Below are 22742 nucleotides of genomic sequence, written 5' to 3'. Positions count from 1 at the left end.
GGGGGGGGGGGGGTCGTGGAAAAACTGAAGTGGTGAGTTGTCAAAATCAGATGACATCTTTTCAATAAAAGTAGTTCTGTCTTTTACTAATGGTCGGTAAGTTCAAGAGCATAGTTGGCGTGGGAGTCTCCTACATTACATCATAACTAATGACTGTAATTCATCTAACAAGGTCGCTTCTGTTGCCAAAACAGAAGTTAAACATTTGTCAGAGGGAAGATTGTGTCCATTTTAATCTGCAAAAATTGTCACCAGCCTTTTGTCCGTCATGATTTTAACGTCGCTATGACGGTGAATCTAGGAAGGGATGCATATTGCACGCCATGCAGCTGTTGTTGCGTATCAATTCACTAAAAAGGTGCTTGTTAGCGGGGGCATCTGTGAACAATTTTAAACAGCTGCAAGGCTACACTGGTATCGTGCCCCTCTTCTCATACACACACGTTCAGCCGTTAGTCGGCATATGGTGCATACAAAACAACTGGCGCAGGCCTCAAGTGTAATTTATATTTAGCTCATTTAATGCATCAAGGATGCCAAACACATGAAGGTTTCATCTGATTTGACCATTTTGTGTATGAGAAATAGCTGGAAATGTATTCTGGGATAACTTGCAAAGGTTCCGCCCAACCTCTTTAGGATTAATTGGGGTTTTTATGGTCACGAAAAATGTGTGTGTGTGTGTGTGTGTTCAGTTTGTTTGTTATACATGTGGCAATCAAGTTCATATTTAAACACTGCACTCCCCCCCCCCCCCCTCATTTAACAACGTGACGTCACACATCTGGATTTTTAGTGCTGGATGACATTTTGTGCTCAATTAGTCTTCGGCTACAATCAAACACACACACATATTTTGTATTTCTGAATAAAACTATATTGCTTGTATTTTCAAAGAACAGCACACATACACTGGAGCAGTAGCTGGTGCATTTCATTCTGGGAAATATGGGGTGGGGGGGTTAGAGAGAGACCCCCCCTGAATTAGGACTGGGGTCTTCATTTTACAACATTGAGGTTCATAATACCCCCCTTCAGAGTAAACACGTTTAATTCTTTAATCGGACGCAGGAGGACAAATAATTGACAATAGGAATAAAAAAAACAACAAAAAAAGCCGCTGTTTGAGATATTTAAGAAGACCCGGGAGACAAAATCCTCCTTTTAAGTATGATTGAATGAGAGGATCAAGACAGGCAAGGGTGCGGGTCTCCTTGTATTTTGAAAAAAAAAAAAAAAAAAAAAAAAAAACAGCGGCGCTGATATCTGGGAGCTGATTGGTTGAGTGAGAGGGTCCGACAGGATGAACACACGTGGGCAACTAACGCATTCGCATGTGCAGGCTGTGCTTGGGTCCGTCCACTCGTTCCAACTTCTCAAAGTGTTTCCTAGCATTGCGGATATTGATGAGGGTGGCTGCAGAGGCTGTTTGGAAACAGATCAAACACAAGACGTGTTGTGGAATTGGGTGTTCGCATTAAAATTCAACCAACTAACAAAAACAAGTCCCTGAGGGAATATTTGTATCTCTTGGGGCCAGGCTCAGCTCAACTAGTGATGTGCCCCACTGTGCCGAGGTCCATTTCGCTTGCGGCCACGCCCAAAGCCTCTGAACGCACATCGCTATGCCCAATGCCTCGCAAGACTGGATTTCTAGGTCATCACCCACTCGAAGATTCGAAATAAAATGGCGCACTGGGGCAGCACATGTGGCACTGACACACCCAAGTCGCATCTTCAATCGGATTTGTTCTGCATTGGATGCAGCGTTCACAAGGAAAAAGAAGACAATATCACCTGTCTGGGATCATTTTGAGCAGATCTCTCCAAAAAAGGTAAAAATTACAATAACCAGTGCGAGTATATAATCATACATGTTAAGTTTCCAAAATCATCAATAGGGAGATTTTCATACTTGTGACTGTGGTGCATGTTAAAATATTGTGAGTGTTAAAAAAGTGAAAATTAGAAGATTCTTTCAGTGTTTATCCATTAAATTAGTATAAAAATGTATTTTGTTTTTTACATTTTCTTTCACCTTAAAAATGAACTCTGTATTGTGTGAATAGTTGCTTGATAAAATTACTTGTGATCTTTTACGTAATCCAAATTGCTCCCCTTGTTTTTTTGCACAACTCTGTACTCACTGTGCAATTGAAATTATTGCTGCTAATATCCACCATGTTTATTCGTCTTCTGTTCTCGAACGTATGAGATCACGTGCACTGTGAGACAAGCTATTTTCTATTCTCACTTTTCGAGCGCCGGCGGAAAATGACGGCGATTTAAGCTATTCATAGTTCGGTCACTTTCCAAATGGTGTTGTAACAAAATGGTGAAAAATGAGAGCGGCAAAAAAACAAAACCAAATACATATTTTATGAACCTGGGAGATTTGGCTCTCAAATCGTGAGGCGTGACTATTGTGGACAAAATCGGCAGTCTCCCGACCAAATCGTGTGACTTAACTTGAATATATAACGTCAACTACTGTGACAACAAGGTGTATTATTGGTTTAAATGTATACTTCTTGCTGATATTTTAAAAGGTGAAGTGTAAACTAAAGAACTTGGATACCAACAGAACTTTCCATCAACAAAAATGAATGAAAGGTGTGTCATGTTCCTTGTTTGTGTGTCAATGTCTCAAGTAAAGCAATTATTCTTTTAAGTAATACGGACACATCCATTCACATCATATCTCCCTGCCATTTTTACATGATTAGAGCTAGAAAAAAAAGTTGGCACAATTCTCAATTTTATCTCAGAAGTCTGCCTTAGTTTTGAAAGGCGCTTTTAAATGTATTATTATTAATATTATTCTCAGAATCCAGGCTTTAATCTCAAAATTCTGACTTTACAGAGTCAGAATCAGAAAGCCTTTAATCGTCCCACAATGGGGAAGTTCTCACTTTAAAGTCTGAATTCTGAGATAGAAGTGAGAATCGTGCCATCTCTATTTTATTTCCTTCTTTGGCCTGAATCCTCTTCCATACCACTACATTCCACTGTGAGACTAATAAAGGCATATCCAATCCAATCCAATACATTTTGACCCCATCTAATCCATGGCGACATTTTAATCACTCTCTGTCATGGCATTTATTTTCCACGTGAAAAGCGCAGTGGAGCCTCATGATGCATTGGCCAAAAAGTGAACCATTTGGGTGGAAAACCTCATTGCCTGACACAATGCCTCACTTTGTTATCACTAAACTCAACCACTCACACCTTGAAACTTTTAACATCCTCGAAAAACGATGGGAAGCAAACCCGTTTGTCCACAAAGCTTCATCTTCGGAAAATGACTCCCAAGTTATGGTTACATGTTCCATCAGGGTTACGATTCCTTTCCGTTTACAGCTTCTTCTTTCATTTATTGATCACCGAATATCATCATCATTCTCAATTATATAATCTCTTTCTCAATAAAAATTTATGTTGCAAGGTAATTGACACAGTACTGTGAAGGCTCCGCTGTATGATTCAATCAGTACTTACGAATAGATGGGTCTGACATGATGACCATGACATATGTGTTGGAAGTGAAGACGTCAATGAAAGCCGCAAAGTTGGAGTTCCTCACTTCCATGCTCTGGAAAGAGGCTGCCAGTTTACTGAAACAAAACAAAAGAGCGTCAGCGGTGAGCGAAACCCTTTATGCTTCTTTTTCAAACTGGTTCATCAAAATACATTTGATCCTCTTTGGTTTCTTCTTCATATAAATAAAAGAGGAAATGAGCACGCCACTTACACCTAGTGCAGGGCGTGGGCAATTACACTTTTTTTTTGTAAGAGAGAGAGAGATGTTTCCATGGGTTACTTGGGCAGACAATTTGAGAAGGATACTATTCTGTAAACTTACCTACAGCTGAGTTTGAACTGTTTGATGATATTACTGATCTTCTCAAAACGGTGAGCATCTCGTTGCTCTTTGCACTGGTAGTGGGAGATCACCTGCATTGAAAATGTTATCCAGATTTTTGTTTAGTTATGGATGCGGATACTGCGGCACTGATCACACTTTGTGTTCCATGAGATGCTCTGACCAGAAAAGTGGCTCTCTCAAAGAGAAGGACTTCATCGGCTTCGATAATTTGTGCAAAGTTCCGTAGGTTTGTCTCAAGTTGCTGGACGTTCGGGATAAGTTGGTACACAATGCTGGACCACGCCTTTAGGAATACATATTTGAACCATTTGGTCAGGCATAGGGCAGAATTGTGACTAGAAAAAGATGTGGCGCCGCATCACATGGGCAAACCTTGTAGAGAGTTTCATCCCAGATGGACGTCCTGAAGCACGTGCAAGCTAAAGGTCGGGAAAGTCTCTTCAAGTCCTCCTCACGCTCCTTAAAGATCTGTCAAGGCCACACAAAGTTAGTTTTGCTCATGTTTTCATGAATGAAATAATAAAAAGTTGAAGGTTGAATACGCAAACTATCATTTGCATGGAAATTGCCTCCTTTTCATCTCATTCCTTTTTTTGAGCAAACAAAATCTTTTATAAATAATCATTTTAAAGCTCATACTACATACAGCATATGCATCATAAATCATTTTTTTAGTAAATTGCAATGCAGCTAATGTAACCTTAGAGGGGGTATCATGCAGTTAACTTATTTCCCTTGGAATTCCTTGGACTGTTTTAATGTGCCCGGATTGTTTTTTGAATGACCGTCATACTGAACAATCAAGAAAAAAAAAATACAATTTATACAAACCAGATTAAAATTAAGATTTTTTTGAAAAAAAAAAAAAAAAAAAATGTAAACACAAAAAAAACACTCTCGAAATGGATTACAACTATTTCAATTCAAAAAGTGACAAAACAAAATTAATGAAAAATCTTTAAAAAATTATTATTACCCCTGAAAGATACAGATTGTTATGACTGCTAGTCCACGACCATGTATCTGTGTTCTTTCATATGTCTGCCACTAATAATCCCCTTTACCAAGTCTCTCTGGTCCTCCTGCACCAGATCCATTTTGTGCACCAGGCAGAAAACTTTAGCATCAGGAGAGTTCTGCAGGATGGCTTCTAGACATGACTGGTAGTAATGCATGTCTTTCTCCAACTCACGGCTCTCTACGTCGAAAACATAAATAAGCACTTCCACATTCCGAAAGATGTTGTCCCTCTGGCTGGTGAAGTAATTCTCCATGAAAGTGTCTTGCCTGTGGGAAGAAAGGAGGTGCGTGTATTGCGCTGCCCATTGATCAAAAGCTGGCAAATCAACAACAAATCGACTCACCCTCCGCAATCCCAAAGGTTTAGAATGAGGTTGCCAAGAAATCGTACATGCGAGTGTTCCACATCAACTGCAGTTCACAAAAGAAATCAAAAAGGATTTGATTAAAGGAATGGGAAAAAAAACAAGAAAAAAGAGGCCTTGAATCTCTTGGACGTTTTCTTACTGGTTGCTCCAAGGCGACGCGTGTCCCGAGCTATGTAGTTGGCAAAGATGATTGATCTCATACTGGTCTTTCCCGATCCGCTTTTCCCCATCAATAACACCTTAAAAGATGGGCGAACGATAATGTAACTTGAGCAGATTATAGATGCTTACTGTCCAGATAGAATTGTGTCCACTAATGACTGTAGTGACTAAATGTTACACATTTTTGAGACAGCTTTTAGAACAATGCAGGAATGATGGACTATTCTTTCTTGCCTCCGCCAATTGCTTCATTGCACATAGTCCAGTTAGTTTTCTCACAAATGTATACATTGAATTCATGCATGGGTTTCTTCACCCGATCAATATGTGACCTGCTCAGCATGAACGCCTCCATTGTCATGATGCAAGCATTTAAAAAAAAAAATCTGTTTTTCACCTATTATTGAGGTGAAGACAGCAAAACGAAAAGTGCCTTCTGTTCTGATTATCAAGACAATTGATTTGATCCATCCAAACTAAAATAAACAACTCCAATCACATCAAATATATGAATTTACCGTCGAACTAACACACATTTGACAGTGTCACTCATAACTCCAATGCCATTATGTTTGGACATAATTAACCTTTTTCTTCATGGCTGAACTGGACATTCCCTTCGGAAGACACGGTGGAAGTTTGCAACGAGCTGCGGATCAGGTGACTTTTTATGCGTAGCTCTCCTCTTCCTTGCTCAGCTGAGGCACAGAAAATTGCACTTGGGTGATCACTTTCACTGGAGTACTCCAACAAACGTGTCACGCGACGAGAAACCACACGGACCAACAAGGCGAAATTAGAAGTTCTAAATCATGACATAACTTCATGCAAGTTCACTTTCCGACGCGTAGCAATATCAAAGCTAAAGCTAAATCAGCTAGCGAGACAAACGGTAGATTTGGCATGCAGCCTCGACGCTAGCTAATTAAAAAAATCGACTAGTATTAGAGTACCTTACCCAAACTGCACAGAAAGTTTAGTCGTGTTCAACCGAGAGTAGACATAAATTATTGGGGTTAAATAATTTGGTATCAGGGACAGACACGAGATCAGCTGCTTCCTGTTTACGCCACAGTCACATGACGCGTCGTATACTCCAGTTGTGAAAATAAAAAAACGTCACTTCCGTATACGTCACAATTGTTTGATTTTACTGAAATGGGAATTTTGTATATACTGTAATTGAACGTTCGGCTGTTTATTCTACAACGAACATAATAGTAGTCATAAAAATACAGCTTTTTTTAAAGAAAAAAGGGAAATACGTACTTACTTTTATTGTAATTTGGATCACTGGAAAACTACCTTTCGGGCAGTTGTTTGTAAAATATGCGACCAAAGGACCGTTTTTTTGTCCACCAGAAAAAAAAAAAACATAAATTAATGAAAACAAAAACATGAAGCAACCCACATAATTATGTGATGAGAAAAAGTAGACACGTTGAAAAACAACCTACTGTTTTTTTCAGAAAAAAAACAAGTAAAATGAATGTTCAATGATTTTTTTTCTTCTAATACAGCAGTAATAAAAATATATAATTAAAGTGTCTTTTTTAGTTAAAAAATGCTAACAGACTTTTTCGTGGAAATGTTCAACTGATAGGCATAATGTGAACAATTTTTTTTTACTTATAACCACAAGGCTATGGGACGGAGAACTCACCCAACACAAACCCGAAAATGGTGATCAAGTGCTACAGTTGTCTCAGTTCTCATTGAAAATTAGCTGGGAAATGCTCCAGCTAACCCTGAAATCTAATGAGAATAAGTGATGTGGATTAATGAAATACAGTTTCAAGAATAGCAAATAGTTTCACATCGGCACTGAGTTGAATAATTTATTGTGATGACCAACCGGATACAAGTATTATTATAAAAGATTATTGTGTGTACTGTAATCTGCAAACTGTAACCTGGGACCAAACGATCAGTAGACTACCCCACAAGGCCTTGTCATTAGGAAAGAATACGTAATGTCTGTCACACAGTAGGACAAGAATAACCGGTCATACAGTTTGAAGAATAAAAGACTTTCCTGGACCAATGCTTCATCACCACAATTCTATGGTACTGGTGTTTATACAGTATAAGGTTAAAAAAATACCACACCATTTACTTGTTTGCAAATTCTTTCATGTTTGTGTTTTACATTAACATTAAATATGAACATCTCCTACAACCGCAATTAAGCATTTCAAATGTCTGTCGAATGTTATAAACACAAATCAACAATGGTTATGTTCCACAGAGAAACTCACAATGTAAAAAGAAGACAGTAAAGTAATATTCATATAATGTATTTGGACAGGGCTCTGTGGTTGCTCTGCTGCACTTGGCCTTTACATTTGATCTCGGAGTTTAGCCAGCCTTTGAGACAGCTCATCCTTTAAATGACAACAAGCAAAGAAAATCGTTGATTTGGACAGGTTCGGACAACAATAAGAAAACACTTTAGCCCGCATCCCTCCAAAGCCTTATTTCTTGTAATAGCAGTCATTATCAGAATGTTGCTAATATTCCTTCCTGCTATTGAGTGCAAGTGCTTGATGGGAAATTATTCAAAAAGCCACTTCACCTGTTCTGCTGAGGCCACGCTGGTACCCACAGATCCCATCTGCCCTTGAGGGAGCTCCATGTTCAAGTCCAACCTAAACAAAATGCATCAAATTCAAATAAGAAGCCTTCAATATTCCTCAAATAAAAGCTAATCTGCGCACTAATTTTGCACATGTTTAATTATTTCCTAAAGTCCATTACCCTGCTTCATCTGCCATCTCATGTAACAATGAATCCACCTGGGACTGAAACAAACATCAAGGACCACATGAGTGCATATGCGGCAAAGAAAGTACAACCCTGTAGATGTACATCTGTGAATATGTCATATACCTGTGGAGTGGTCAGTGTTGTGGAGCTACTCATCGTGTCTTCCATCTGCGCCGTCTGAACATCCAGTGTTTCAAACTGCCGCTCAAACTTATCCATGAGAGATGAAATCTGCGCGGCAAAAAGCGCTGGAATGATTTGTCCTCAACGGAACCAAACACACCCCAAGAGCCTTTCATCATCACAAAATATACATATTCCTCACAAAGCTATTTATGTCCCTCTCATGATGTGACATAACTATGATACCAGAAATGTATATATTTATACGACCATTTTATTCTTATGCAGATTTATGAAAAATGGCTACCTTTTCCAGATTCATTGACTTCAGAGTAACATCCATGCCTTTCACCACTCCAGCCATAGATTTTGTGACCTGAGAAGAAGTACATGGTTACTAAAGTGCAACACATAAGGACCACTTTTCATATTCATTAAAGTACAATAAAGAGAGTACATCACACCTGAATACACAATTACGCACGCACATGCGATGTAAAAATCACTCCTTGAATATACAAGCTTATGCTGACTCCAAACAACAAATGGTGTTTGGCTGTGATACCAATGTGCATTGCTTTTGTGTTGATGTCATAAGAACAGGTTTGAAAATGTAATTTGTAAAAGATATGTGATAAGACTGTAATAAAGAGAGCTGAGAGGAGAATGTAAAGAGTGCTCCAAACTATGTGGTCGTATTATATTTAATTTGATCCCAAAATATGAGTTGAATGCCGAGCTCAATTAAATTACTATATAAAACTTAAATATAGTATGTGCAAATGATAAGCATTGTCTGAAGGTGGTTTGTGTCGCCTGTAACACACTTTTCATAAGTTTGACCAATAAAAGCTACCACAATATGGATGATACCATTCGCTTTAATCAACTCAAATTAATCCTCGGTGTATGGTGTTGATGCTTTATGATCCTTTCCTTCTCGAGTGTGTTACGGCCATCTTATGGAATCTATTCCTAACTACTAACTCTTTTTTTGGTAGAGCCAATTGTTGTCAGGTTGTTACTAGTTGGCAGGGCTCACTCTCTAGTGTGCATTCAAAGTACCTGGTTCATTGTGACAGCAGTTTGGACCCTTGCAGCAACCGCATCCACCCGAGCACTCATCCTCAAGTAGGTTACAGACTGGTTCTTTTGTCTGATGGCATTCTCCGCATGGATTCTCGCCACATCCATGTTTCCCTTTTGGATGGCCTGAAGACACACATACAAATGGTATAGACTATCTACAGCAGAATCTCATAAGCAGTGTTTAGGTCACCTACTTTCTTGACTTTTGCCTTCTCCACTTTCTCCTCTTTGTCGCATTTCTTGGAGTTTCTTTGAAGTTCTTTGGCAGCAAACTTTAAATTGAAAAGATGCTCTGGGATATAAGGTTAAAGGAAATGCAGTACAAGATAACAAGGCGGACACTTTTCAATGACTACCGCTGAGTGTGACTCAGAGCTGTCAACAATACTGCAGTAGAGTCATTCAAGTCCTTACGTCATCGACAGAGCAAAACTGGAAGCTCATCTTTCAGAAACAATTTAAACGCAATTGTACAGTAACTCACAAACCATTTGAGGCATCGGTGGCAGATTTTGGTAATTCAGATCATATTTTATGTTATGTCTATGATGGAGAATAAGAAGTTATCATATTTAAAAGTCCCATGCTTAGCTGGCCAACCAAACAATAGGCCCACAGTCAAGGCGCAGATGGCCACAGTAAACCTGAGTGAAACAGACACAGCCCAGTTAAACTGTCCCCTTCACCTAAACATCTGGCCTTGGAACTCCCTCACAGGAAGGAGCTTATTAGCCAGGTTACAAACTTATCAGTTCATGGAAAACACAATGTTTTATTGCTTACAGCTGTTGGTGCTCAGAACGTCCAGAGGCATGGTATTATAATCAAGAAAACTATGTTTTACTAATGTATCACTTTAATTTGCATGTATTCTCAATAAATAGCTTGGCAGAGGGCCGCAGAATTCAGACGTTTGTCATGAAGGACTGCGTTTCCTGCCAGCAGTAGGGACGATCTTTCTGGTTCCGAGTCTCTGTCCACAGTGTCTGACTGTCATATCTCTGACAGTCTATTATAAAATAAGTTGGTTTCGTTCAATAGTTGTTGAAAGCCTAAAGCAGTCATTGCGACACGATCATTCGACCACATTTATATTACTGTATAATACATATAGTTGTAATGATAAAAATATGATTCTACTTGGTGTAGGTTTCAATAATAATCCGACCAATAGCAACATATATTTTCTAAGGCCTAAAAACAGTTTGTTTACGGTAGACTGCACAATTGATGCTTTACTTTTTAATCCAGTCAGTGTATGACGGTTTGGCAATGTTTCTAACGTGTAAACAAAACCTGCATAGTCCAAAAATATCGTGTTGTGTTCGGCGCGTGGATCTTCGTAATGACATTCCAACAGTTCTCTTACTCAGACTGTCTTTTAGAAGGATACTATCCATGCTCGGCATTCTGCGGTTGCTTTGACGATTAAAAAAGTTGTTTCCCAAAGAAGCGGGTTCAAAAAAGCAAAATAAAACCGGATTTGTCAGTAAATTCGTCGGTGTTTTCTGGTTTCTGTCTCCTTTAGCCGTCGCCTTCCGCACTTCCTGGTGTTTTATCAAAATATGACTGACGTCACCATCATGTGGCGTTGCCTCGTTTGCGTAACAAAGAGGCGAAACCCCGCTTTGCTGAACACCGTGCGTCAAGCTCGCTGCCATATTGGATGTGGAGATGTTAAAAGTTTTACTTTTCAAAATCAGTCTTTGCTGCTTCGAGATATAATAATAATAATACATTTTATTTTAAGCGCCTTTCAAAGCTCTCAAGGTTATAACTTCAAGTAGACAGTTATCATTGTATTTTAGTTACCCCAGAGCCTGGAGTTTGACATGTCACAAAAAGGGTACAGCAAGTGCTGGGGAATGAATGACTCTGTGTCTTTTTATTGTCATAATATTTGTTATTTAGTTTTTTTTTTACTTCGGCATGGCGCCGCGATAGTGGCTGCCTTTCCAGCAGCTCCTGTATTTTGGTTTTCTACTTCTTTCTTTCCTTTCATCTTCTTTTCGTCACTTTGTTGCTGTGTTACTTCCGGGTAGAGTGAATGCTGGCGCGAATGGCTGCCGGTGCTCACCCGCCCCCCCAAAAAAATTCTTATCCCGTGACTGTAAAGTCTCCTTGAGAGTTTTGAAAGGCGCTTAGAAATTAAATGTATTATCTCTCTCATCTCTCTCATCTCATTTTCCGTCCCGCTTATTCCTCATTAGGGTCGCTGGAGCCTATCTCAGCTGTCTTCGGGCACAAAGCGGGGGACACCCTGAATTGGTTGCCAGCCAATCGCAGGGTACACAAAGACATACAACAGTCACTCTCACACCTAGGGACAATTTGGAGTGGTCAATCTGCCTGCCATGCATGTTTTTAGAGTGTGGGAGGGAACCAGAGGACCCGGAGAAAACCCACGCGGGTCCGGGGAGAACATGCAATCTCCACACAGGGAGGCCGGACCGGGACGCGAACCGGCGACCTCTGCACGGTGAAGCCAGTGTGCTAACCACTCGACTACCGGGCCGCCTAAATGTATTATTATTATTATTATTATTGAAAAGGTTTCTTCAGCCGTCATCTGTACTTCTTTGAAGGTGTCGGACGTTTCGCTTCTTATCCAAGAAACTTCGTCAGAAAACTAAAGTCTTACTGGTAGTTTAGGCCCTATATATATATATATATATATATATATATATATATATATATATATATATATATATATATATATATATATATATATATATATATCAGTAAAGTCTCGTTATATCGATATTCTCGGGAGTCGGAAAAAATATCGATATAACCGGACTATCGATATATATCCGATCCTGCGGCATGTAAATTTTTTCCTTGCGTTCATAGAAATAGTATCGTAATAAGCAGTACTATCGATATAACCAATATCAATATAACGAGACTTTACTGTATATCCCTACTGTGCAGCCATGGCGGTACCGGACTCTGCTATGATAGGTCGCTGCTCTCAGGTTGGGGGGAGCAGAAGACTACTCCCTGCAACTTCACTGAATGTTCCTATTGGGAGAAATTTTACAAACAAATTCATGGTCTGATTTTGATTCTGATGGTTGTGCTATGGGCTCACCAGTTTCCATAGTGGCTAATCTGTACATGGAAGAGATGGAGAAACAGGCCCTCACATCCTTCCCGGCGACAAAACCTAGACACTGGTTTAGATATGTGGATGATACTTTTGTAAAGAGTAGTACATTGGGGAAACTAAATAAATTCTCCAAAAAATAGTTTATCAACATTGCAGGGCTAATACTAGTGGACCTCAATCGGCAGTACATATGCACCTAAAAGCTAGCAACCACTCATTTGACGACAATGAGGTTAAAAAGGGGAGTAAAAGAAGCGATTTTCATAAAACAACTAAATCCTTCATAAAACCGGTTTGGTGGTGAGGTTCAATTTGGATCGTTCATACAATAGCCTGCTTAGACAACATAGGATTAGTAATACTGATGAGGTGATACCGGTCGAAGTGGGGCAATCAGGCCAGTCGTTAGTCAGAACAATAGGAACATTCAGTGGAGTTGCAGGGAGTAGTCCTCTGCTCCCCCCAACCTGAGAGCAGGGACCTATCATAGCAGAGTCTGGCACCGCCATGGCTGGACAGTAGGGAGATATATATACAGTAAAGTCTCGTTATATCGATATTCAAGGGAGTCCAAAAAAATATCGATATAACCGGGACTATCGATATATCCGACCCTGTTTGCATGTAATTTTCTCCGTGCGTGCATAGAAATAGTATCGATATAACCGGGACTATCGATATATCCGATATCGATATAACGAGACTTTACTGTATATATATATATATATATATATATATATATATATATATATATATATATATATATATATATATATATATATATATATATATATATATATATATATATATATATATATTCTTTTCCTTTCGGCGTTTCCCTTCAAGGGGTATATAGGGCCTAAACTACCAATACTTTAGTTTGCTGACGAAGTTTCTTGGATAATAAGCGAAACGTCCGACACCTTCAAAGAAGTACAGACGACGGCTGAAGAAACCTTTTCATCGATGGATCGCTCCTGTACGACTGAGCGCTTACACAGACGTATAATTATTATTATTATTAGTGGACAGACATGACACATTCAACATGGACGCTCCTGCGTATCATAGCAACGGACCAACTTTGGAGGCAAACCCTCCCAATCATAACTGCGAGTGAAACATTTACATAAACAAAAGCATTACCGCAAAAATACCAGCACAACTGTACCCCGTGGGTGCAGGTGTTCCGCTCATGACGTTGTTAAATAAAGCTGTCGTTATTGGACCGCATTGTGAGTTGGGCGGGACTTGGCCTTGATTGATAATAAAAGATTTACGTTTCGTGGATGGCGGCGGGGGAGAGTGGATGACTCACTCGGTCCCCTGCGCTGCGATGTTTCACCCCGCAACAGCTCGACCAGCAGTGCAGTGGCACGCCGGTGGAGTAGCGTCACTTTTAGGTCGCTGTGCTCCAAGAAGTTCAACGATCCCCCCCCCAACATCCTGAACATATTTTCAACTGACCCCCTAACATACAACACTTCTGGTCGGACACTTTGAGTGGGTCCAAGTTACGAGAACGAGCGTCGAGATTTGCCGTAAATGTGACGCCCGATTGCCATGGAAACAGTGCTGCTGTGCTGAGGAGGGGATAACTGCGTGGTGCCTGCGTTTTAACCCTTTTTGAGGTCTCATAAACCTTTTGGAGTTTTGTTGTGTTGCCTTTCTGTGGCTGTGCGTTCAATTTTGATTCGTCAGGAGAGAAAAAACAAACAAAATACAAACAAACAAGTAAAAAGGTAAGTTTCTTTTACTCACTCATGTCTCTCCATAATTTCATGTCAACCCGTTTACTAAAAAATAGTGGATTTAAAGCCATTTCTAATTTGACATTCGTGAAATAAATATAAAAAGTCTTACTTCAAAATAAAGTTGTGCATCATATTCTTTATCCTTACATTATACTGTAGTTGAAGTCTCATTTAATATATGATGGACTTTGTTATGTGTTTATCCCAGTGAATGTAGCTTTTTCATTGAACAGCCGTATGAGTCATAGAGTTCATGTACTTAAAAAAAGATGATTTACTGTAAACTCTTAAAATTCACGACACCCCTTAAGAAATATCCATATTCATATAAGACACTGATGCTGGACCACTTAGTATTAAACGTGCTGTTTGCCACAAAATCATCAAGACCATCCAAGTGCGTCACATGATTTGGGCCATTGCAAAACACACCAATACATAACAATCTTCCAGAATCGAATCATGATTTTACTTGATTAGTTAAATTTTTATTTAGATGTGTGGAATAAATAACATTGAGCTAATAGAGCACATGAAATAGATGGCAATTAGGTTTACATCAGCAGAAAAAATGGCCCATAATGACATGGTAAACTGTCATATTTTCTGCTATTCAAATATCTATTTTTAGTTTTACAATGAGACTGACCTGGATCATCTTTGACCTTGTCATCAAAATGCATCAGTTAGTGTAATATAAATAAAACCCATCCCCCCCTGCCACCAATCCCATGTGTGCCATTTAAATCAAGCGTGGCGACAGAAGTGTATACAGTGTAGGGCCACATTCCACAGTAAACATTGAAATATATCTTTTACATTGAAGTAAAATAGGTTATCATGATACAACCGCAAGACGCGGTGATTTCACATAATTCACAAAATTTCACAGCATACCCCTCTTCAAACATCTCATGTACCCTTACAAATCTGTCTTAGTCGCTTTTGGTATAGTTTTAATGTTGACTGCCGAAATTGACATTGGCTTTCAAGCGTCAATGAGTGAATGAGTCATCCCACAAATAACAAAGCCTCAATACAGTGCAATGCTCTTGCCTCCTAACAGCGCGAATAAAAGCACCTCATTATGCACAGATGCCCTCGAGTGTATAAACCGCATCACATGGTTAGATTCATCACCGCTACTTCACAGGAGAAGAGCTTATAGAGGGCCAATGTCGAAGACATTCACAATTTTTACCTCAACGCTACATCTCGCCGGGAAAATGTCTGAATCATTTCAAGGAGTGAATGTGTGACGGATAAAATTATCATTTTTCATATATATACATATATATACTTGTGTATATACTGTATACCTTGCATTGGGTAGCAATTTCGGGGAAAGAAAAGGTAAATTATAGCAAGTGCTTCGCGCTACTCCACCTCCTGAATAGGATCGAACTGCCCTTGAACAAGGTGGTAAAAAAAAAAATTTGAAAGTAAATACTACATTATTTGAAAAAGTCTTCACTGAATTAATGTCCCGTCCATTCAAATTTGATAGGCAGATTGACGGATGGATTAAGAGGTCTTCATACTTTTATTCAAATGACAGGTTTTTGTGACATATTAAATGTAACATTTTCCGCCATTAATGTGATCGACGACATCTATCCATCCATTTTTTGTCCGCTTATACTCACAACGGTCACGGATGTACCAACTGTCTTTGGGCAGAAGATGGGGTTCACCCTGAATTGGTCGCCAGCCAATTGTGGTGCACACATCGACAAACGACCATTCGCCCTCACAATCACAGCGAGTAGAGCATTCCAGAGTTGTACAACATCCTAGAAAGATGCGTTAGCTTTAATTTACAAGATGTTTGTGCCTAGTGATTGACTGGCAACAAGTCCACAGTGAGCCGTCACTCACTCACAGTCAGATGGGAGAGGCTGCAGTTCACCCATGAGATTTGTTAGGTGTATTCCGGGTTAATGTGTTGTGTCTCGTGCCAGCCAAAGAAAGAAAAACACCAGCTTCTGGCATTCAAAACATCTAATATGCCACATCTGTTTACAGGCAAGGATGACGGAGCGTCCGACCGAGAAACGTTTCCACCACTTGACCTTGGAGCAACTCCAGGCTCTGGATAAAGTCCTGACTGAGATCATACCCATCCACGGGCGAGGTAATTTTCCGACACTGCAAGTGAGTGCCAAAGACATCATTCGCGTGGTAAAGGATCGACTAGTAGAACGAAACATCCAAGTGAAAGATATACGCCTCAATGGAGCCACAGCCAGTCACGTCTTGGTGAAGGACAATGGTCTGGACGTCAGAGACTTGGATATTATTTTTGGAGTCGATTTGCCTAGGCAGGAGGACTTCCAGGTGATCAAAGAGGTGGTGCTGAGCAGCCTGAGGGACCTCCTCCCATGTGGAGTGAACAGACGCAGGCTCACCTGCCTCACGATGAAAGAAGCGTACGTCCAAAAGATGGTGAAAGTGTTCAACGAGCAGGACAGATGGAGCCTCATCTCTCTGTCCAACAACAGAGCCAAAACGGTGGGACTGAGATTCGTCAGTGCCCTTCGCAGGCGGTTTGAATTTAGCGTGGACTCCTTCCAGATCATCCTGGACCGCATGCTGGAGTCCTACTGGGAGAGTGACAGGAACCAAGCGAGGAGGTTGTCCTCAGATGCTCAGACGTTGGCCTCAAAAGACAGCAAGGTGGGAAAGGAAAATCAAGCGCAGTCGAGCGTCCCTCTGAACGATTCAAAGACGGCTTCTGCTGGAGAAACGGCACACCACCGTGAAGCTGTTGAGGGGACAGAGCTTCTTCATTCTGAGACAGAAAAACGTGAAGGACAGGAGCGTGTCGATTTGAAGCTTCACCCCCAACTGGAAGACCCAAAAATAGGCACACATTCAAAAGAAGATATTGTTTTAGAGCTGAGGGATGACAAGGAAGAGCTTTTGAAGAGATCTCCTGCGGCTTCATCTGCTCCAGTGGGTACTTGTTTAAAGCTGCAGCGTCAAGACGAGGACTCTTGTTCGTGCATCTCTATTAAGGCACAGGTCGGGAAATCCTCCGTGCAGGATTGCGTCCAAGTGGAATCTGCCGTCCCCAGTCTGCAAGAGCCCCAGCATGAGTTCTCCTCTCCACCCCCGGCTAAGAAAACCTGCAGTATGTCGCCAGATGTTGTCATAGACTACTGCCCCTCGCCAAAACTACAAAGAAAAATGTCCCGCAAGATGATCTGCAGTCCCGAAAAATGGTCCATGCTCACAGATGTGTCGGATATGACCACTCAGCTGTTTGCACCCATTGAAATACCCACTCAATTTACATCTCCTTTGCAAGATGGGGCTCATGGAACAAGTTCCTCACAGAGGAGTTCAGCAAATGTTCTCGTTACAGCTAGCACACAACAAGCTGGACCTGAAACCAATCAGGCTATTGAACCAACTGGGAAGCCTAAACATTCCAAGAAGCCTCCAGATTGTGACACTGGCAGCCACACGGATGACGAGAACGTAAGATTGACTCAGGATGTCCATACAGAAACCTCCCCACCGAGCTGTGAATTGAGCACATGGGAGTCATCAGTGGTTGTGGAGGCCGAGTGCATGTATGGTGACTTTACCCAGGCCCTGGAGCACCTTCGACAGCGCCTCATTGCCACCCACCACCCCGAAGAGATCCGAGGAGGGGGCTTGCTAAAATACAGCGACCTCTTAGTGAGGAACTTCCGTCCTGCCAGCGAGACAGAGATCAAGTCTCTGGAGAGATACATGTGCTCCCGCTTCTTCATCGACTTTCCCGATGTGAAGGAGCAGCAGCGCAAGATCGAGGCCTACCTCCGCTGCCACTTTACGGGAAGCCAGGAGAGCAGCAAGTACGACTACCTGATGACTCTTCGACGCGTCATCGACGAGAGCACCGTGTGTTTGATGGGCCATGAGAGGAGGCAGACGCTCAATATGATCACCATCCTAGCTCTGAGGGTCTTGGGGGAGCAGAATGCCATCCCCAACGCCGCCAACGTCACATGCTTCTACCAACCGGCCCCTTACATGAGCGAGCCCATTTATGGCAGCTACTTCATTGCGCAGGCCCAGCCCTCGCTCGTCTACCACCCTTACCCGGTCCAAGTGCACATGCAAAGCGGCCTAGTGTAGCCACGGCGTTGTGCCAACTGGGAGGCGAGAAGGCAGATTTCAGCAGGTGCCAGCACAGGCACTGATGCAAGTTTTGAAAATATGAGGCGCCCCCCCTCCCCCCTGGGCACAGTGTCCTTTCATGCTTTGACGTCCCACCTTGGTAAGGACTCAGTGGAGTCCAAAGGCAAAGCATGTGAGCCTTTCACAATTTTGGAAAGGAGAGAATGGCAAAGTGGATTATGGAAACAGAAAGCGCAAAGGAGGCGAAAATAAATGATTATGATGATTCCCAAACCCCAAATCAGATAAAGTTGGGACATTGAGGAAAACCCCCCTAAAACCCCAGAATACTATCCCATTGAATCTAAATATTGACTCATTATGAATTTAATGCCTCCCAGCATGTTCCAAAAAAGCTGGGAAACCAATGTGTTAATCACTGTGTTGTTTACTTATTATAACTACACCCAATCGGTGTTTAGGAATTGAATCCTGTAAACCATTAAAAAAAAATCTGCAGGTGGAATTCTCGACCATTCTTGCTTGATCAAACAACACCAGTTACCCATGAGTCTGGGTAACATGAGTCTGGGTGTTTTGTTTTTCACAGTGTGCCACACAATTTCAATGGGGGACAGGTCAGGACTGCTGGCAGGCAAGTCGAGTACGAGACAGCGATACCCGTTTTCAATATAGTGATGGATTTTGGCTTTTCCTCCTGAAATGCAGAGATCTCTCCAGATTCTCAGACTCTTCATATTATTGACCATTTTCCTAAATGCCCAATCGGGATACTCAAATGTTTCCATATATCCTGTGGAAAGTCCCAGACAGGTATTTTTGAGCATTACTCCACTATGCTAGTCTTTTGTTGCTCCTTTACAAGCTTTTTCCGAATGTGTGGTAGGCATAAAATTCAAAAAAGACTATTGTCCCCCCCCTCCCAAAAAAAGTCAAAACATAACATGAGCGAGTTTGCACATTATTATCCTGTTTTTGTAGTGCATTCAATTTAATATACAGTAAGTATTACCAGATCATTACCACCTCAAAAAAATACTTGGCTGTACTACCATAATCACCAATGTTAAAATCGAGTAGTGTCGCCAAGTGTGTGAAAACAAATATTTCTAAAGGATTCAATGCAAAAGTATGGTACCTACATAGCCCAAGTGTACTTCACTATACTGTACAAAAAGCACAAGAAAAATAACAATTTCAGCGTATTGGCCATATTGGATAGCGAGCGATTTCGAACACATACTCTAACTGTTCAGTGAAATGTCATCAGGTGGTTTTACTCTAAGCATGATGTGAATCAATGTGTAGAATTGTAACAATTATGGCACGTTAATGGTTTTCTCATGAATTTTCAGTTTCAGTGGGAACTCGTGGAACCATTTGCAGACCTGCTTGTTTTTCTATTGTCTTTTGAATGTCAAAGGAGAAACGTTTTTATCCTTCTGAATCATCTTGACATAAATACTTAGAAAGACAATCCCATATTAGTACATAACAAGGCTTCATTTGGACTTATTTAGCAAATTATTATTTGTCTAACTCTTGTGTATTCATAGCATGACACAAATGCAATCTGACAACAGTTTTATTGGTATTGTGTTACAAATTGGACGGACATCCTTCTCATGGCACTTTGTGTCTTGGGTTGATTTTTTTATTTTATTTTCAAAGGTATTCCCAGGATCATTGCAATCCAACAAGGTATGCAATGGTTATGTGAAAAAAAATGTGATTAGGTGTCAGTGAGTGTGACAAGCTGACTCGTGTTTGTCATGGATTTAGCGTAAAATCACTTGCTGGGATTGTTCTCTGTATTGTTCAAGTGAGCTGTTGATGCTGTATTAAGTGCACATACAGTGGATATGAAAAAGTCAACACAGCCCTGTCAAAATGCCAGGCATTTGTGGCATTTAAACTTTTTCCCCATCATTATTTAACCCGTACAACTCCACTTACACGATGGACACGTAAAAATAAACAATTGACATAATCTGGTTGCGCAAGTGTGTCCAGCTTCCAGTTAGTGATGAGGGTAGTGAACCACATTCTGCTTTCATTTCAAGTGCAACTGATTAACCCCAAACAAAGTCATTCTTTGACTGTCATTTAGAAAAAAAGGCAGAAGCCTGAAGGTTTAGTGCCAATATCATACAGCATTTGGAACTGTTCATAATTCCCTCCATGTTTGCGATCATGTGTGCCAAACCTACATAAAACATGAGTCAATGTTGTCTCATTGGTTTGCATCACATAAATCTGACATTTGAACATGGATGTGTATGTTTTTAATATCCACTGTGGATAGCTGTTGTGTTTTCTCGCTTGCGATTCTCAGATGCAGTCTTGAATTGTTAACGTGGACAAGTATGTGGTTTGCCAACTGATTTTATCTGTTGTGGTAGTTGGGCTTGTTGTCCCATGTGTAGCATTTTCCCAAAACTATGGATGTTAAAAACATTTATGATACATCAATGTTAAGATTGTTGTGTGATGCATGGTGACGATTAAAAATAAAAATCAAACCGCTTTTTGTCTGGGGTTCTCCCTCTCTCTCGTCTCGCGTTATCATCAAATAAAAAATGGCAATTTTCTGACGCTTGCTCTGCCAGTACAGCAAAAATTCCTTTTGAACAGTGACAAATGGAATCCGAAAATTGACCTTCCTAAAACACTAGAACAGAACAATGCATTTGTGTGCAGACAGACTTCAATTTGTGATGACAAGGTCACCTTTGACTTGACATTTTTTTAAATCACAATGTATTTCAATGCACTGGTCAAGTCTGCAGTTTGCAGGTGTGGCACGGCGCCGTGCGTCACAGCCCAGCCTTATTTGCTCCAGCTCTGACTCAGCCCCCCTTTCAATGCGTTAATGCGGTCTACCGAAGCATAACAGTCAGACAGATGCAACAGTCCTTGTTCAGCTGAAACATTTGACGCACGCTTAAGTCTGGACGCTGTCTATAGTCGCTGAAGGGATGCTGGAAAATAAGATTCAAATCATATGAAAACCATCCTTAGTTTATAGTATTTACAGACTGCAATATATAGCTGTCTCGTTAGTGGCCTAAAAATATGCTAGATTACTCAAATATTTTTTGAAAACACAAACATCGTTCAGTTGAAATTAATGTTAAAGAAAGAAAGCTTTTTCCCATTTGATAGAGCCCAAAAAATGTCCATCTCGCCCACTTTCATAAAAGCACCCTAAAACCAAGACCATTTTTTTTGTTTCCTAACTGACATCAGAAAAACGTTTTATAGCATCTAAAATATCCAAAACACGCAGGCTGATATTTTTAGTCAAGTGCATTACACCAATAAAAATGACTTAGTGTCCCAAAACTACATCAAAATGACCTCAGAAAGTTTGTTTTAGAAGGTCCCGCCCCCTTGTTTGTGACGTCACGCCAGGAAGTCTTGCCGTGCTCTAGAATCAAAACAATGGCTTCAGATTCGGAGAAGATGCTTTCTTTTTACTCATCCAGTTATGAATATGATTCAAATAGTTCTGAAGACGAAAGCATAAATGTTTGCAATCGATTAAAGAAGTCCTTCCGTGTCATTTTGAGGCGTCTGGACTCCAATGTAGCGTCCCAGAAAATCCACAAGAGGGCACCCAAGCTCCGTTGGAAATGGGCTCATTTGTCTGCTGGGAATTTGTGTCAACTAGTATCAAATAGTAGTCTTGGTGCAACACACAACGATTCACCACCGTGTTATTTATGTGTTTTTCTAATGTCTAATTTCGCCATCAACACAAAGTTTTCAGACCAAACAAAGTACCCAAAATGGTGTGTCGCTTTCTCGGTCAGGGGCGTTCCTTTAGTGACGTCACGTCAGGTATCGTCACCAACTCGAATATAATACTTCCTGAATATTCAGCGCAAGTCTTAAAACGTAAAATATAGCTATATGCCGTGGAATCTCTGTAACATATGCTCAGTAGAAGTCCTTGGAAGTGATTTTACAAATTTTGGACACAACTAAAGAAGCACAAATACTCATACTAAAAGCACAAAGGGCATTGTATTTTTAAAATCTTTTATTAAAAAAAATATTCAAACACACTGTATAAAAAAGTTTACTTCTTCCACCCATGGTGGAATGTTTCATTTATATCAACCACTTTAATGCTCGAGACATCAGACCTAATCCTCTACTTGATAAATAATAAAACAAAAAAAGTGTTGACACCAGTCCATGCCTCTGCTTACAGCACTTCAAATCTGGTTTGTTTCGAAAAGAAAAAAAACTTGTTTCAAGTCAGCTGATTTGACATCCCAACTCATGATGGCACAATGTAAAACAGTGGACGCACTGTGAAT

General features: G+C 40.5%; 3 protein-coding genes across 3 annotated transcripts; 1 reads left to right on the top strand and 2 right to left on the bottom strand.

Moving 5' to 3' along the window:
- Nucleotides 1–918: 918 nt before the first annotated feature.
- On the bottom strand, nt 919–6536 carry rraga (Ras-related GTP binding A). The gene is made up of 10 exons (XM_089016626.1): nt 6398–6536; nt 6027–6137; nt 5417–5516; nt 5254–5320; nt 4954–5176; nt 4262–4357; nt 4050–4172; nt 3866–3957; nt 3502–3617; nt 919–1425 (listed from the first exon to the last, which is right to left on the bottom strand). The coding sequence occupies exons 2-10, from the start codon at nt 6051–6053 to the stop codon at nt 1322–1324; spliced, it is 948 nt and encodes a 315-aa protein (XP_088872752.1). The 5' UTR covers nt 6054–6137; nt 6398–6536; the 3' UTR covers nt 919–1321.
- A 727-nt stretch (nt 6537–7263) lies between these two features.
- chmp1b (charged multivesicular body protein 1B) lies at nt 7264–10985 on the bottom strand. The gene is made up of 8 exons (XM_089016627.1): nt 10811–10985; nt 9612–9709; nt 9394–9540; nt 8636–8704; nt 8329–8436; nt 8197–8240; nt 8015–8087; nt 7264–7823 (listed from the first exon to the last, which is right to left on the bottom strand). The coding sequence occupies exons 1-8, from the start codon at nt 10824–10826 to the stop codon at nt 7779–7781; spliced, it is 600 nt and encodes a 199-aa protein (XP_088872753.1). The 5' UTR covers nt 10827–10985; the 3' UTR covers nt 7264–7778.
- Nucleotides 10986–13725: 2740 nt separating this feature from the next.
- On the top strand, nt 13726–20931 carry LOC148886327 (terminal nucleotidyltransferase 5C-like). The gene is made up of 2 exons (XM_089016624.1): nt 13726–14271; nt 16309–20931. Exon 2 carries the CDS (start codon nt 16315–16317, stop codon nt 18409–18411), a length of 2097 nt encoding a protein of 698 aa, XP_088872750.1. The 5' UTR covers nt 13726–14271; nt 16309–16314; the 3' UTR covers nt 18412–20931.
- The last annotated feature ends 1811 nt before the right edge of the window (nt 20932–22742 follow it).

The sequence above is a fragment of the Hippocampus bargibanti genome, linkage group LG16 (genome assembly GCF_051943395.1).
Source record: "Hippocampus bargibanti isolate YZ-2025 linkage group LG16, ASM5194339v1, whole genome shotgun sequence".
Lineage (NCBI taxonomy): Eukaryota > Metazoa > Chordata > Actinopteri > Syngnathiformes > Syngnathidae > Hippocampus > Hippocampus bargibanti.
The sequence above is the reverse complement of the archived record's forward strand: the minus strand, read 5'-3'. Positions and strand labels throughout refer to the sequence as shown.

Bases quoted from the DNA above. Each gene is read 5' to 3' on its own strand.
- rraga (XM_089016626.1), bottom strand. From the start codon at position 6,053: ATGTCCAGTTCAGCCATGAAGAAAAAG. The intron at 3,958-4,049 runs GTCAGAGCATCT...TTTTCAATGCAG, and splicing joins TTGAGAGAGCCACTTTTCTG to GTGATCTCCCACTACCAGTG. The intron at 1,426-3,501 runs GTAAGTACTGAT...GTTTCCAAACAG, and splicing joins CATGTCAGACCCATCTATTC to CCTCTGCAGCCACCCTCATC.
- chmp1b (XM_089016627.1), bottom strand. The intron at 9,541-9,611 runs GTAGGTGACCTA...GTGTGTCTTCAG, and splicing joins AGAAGGCAAAAGTCAAGAAA to GCCATCCAAAAGGGAAACAT. The intron at 8,437-8,635 runs GTAGCCATTTTT...TTTGCCGCGCAG, and splicing joins AGTCAATGAATCTGGAAAAG to ATTTCATCTCTCATGGATAA.
- LOC148886327 (XM_089016624.1), top strand. From the start codon at position 16,315: ATGACGGAGCGTCCGACCGAGAAACGTTTCCACCACTTGACCTTGGAG.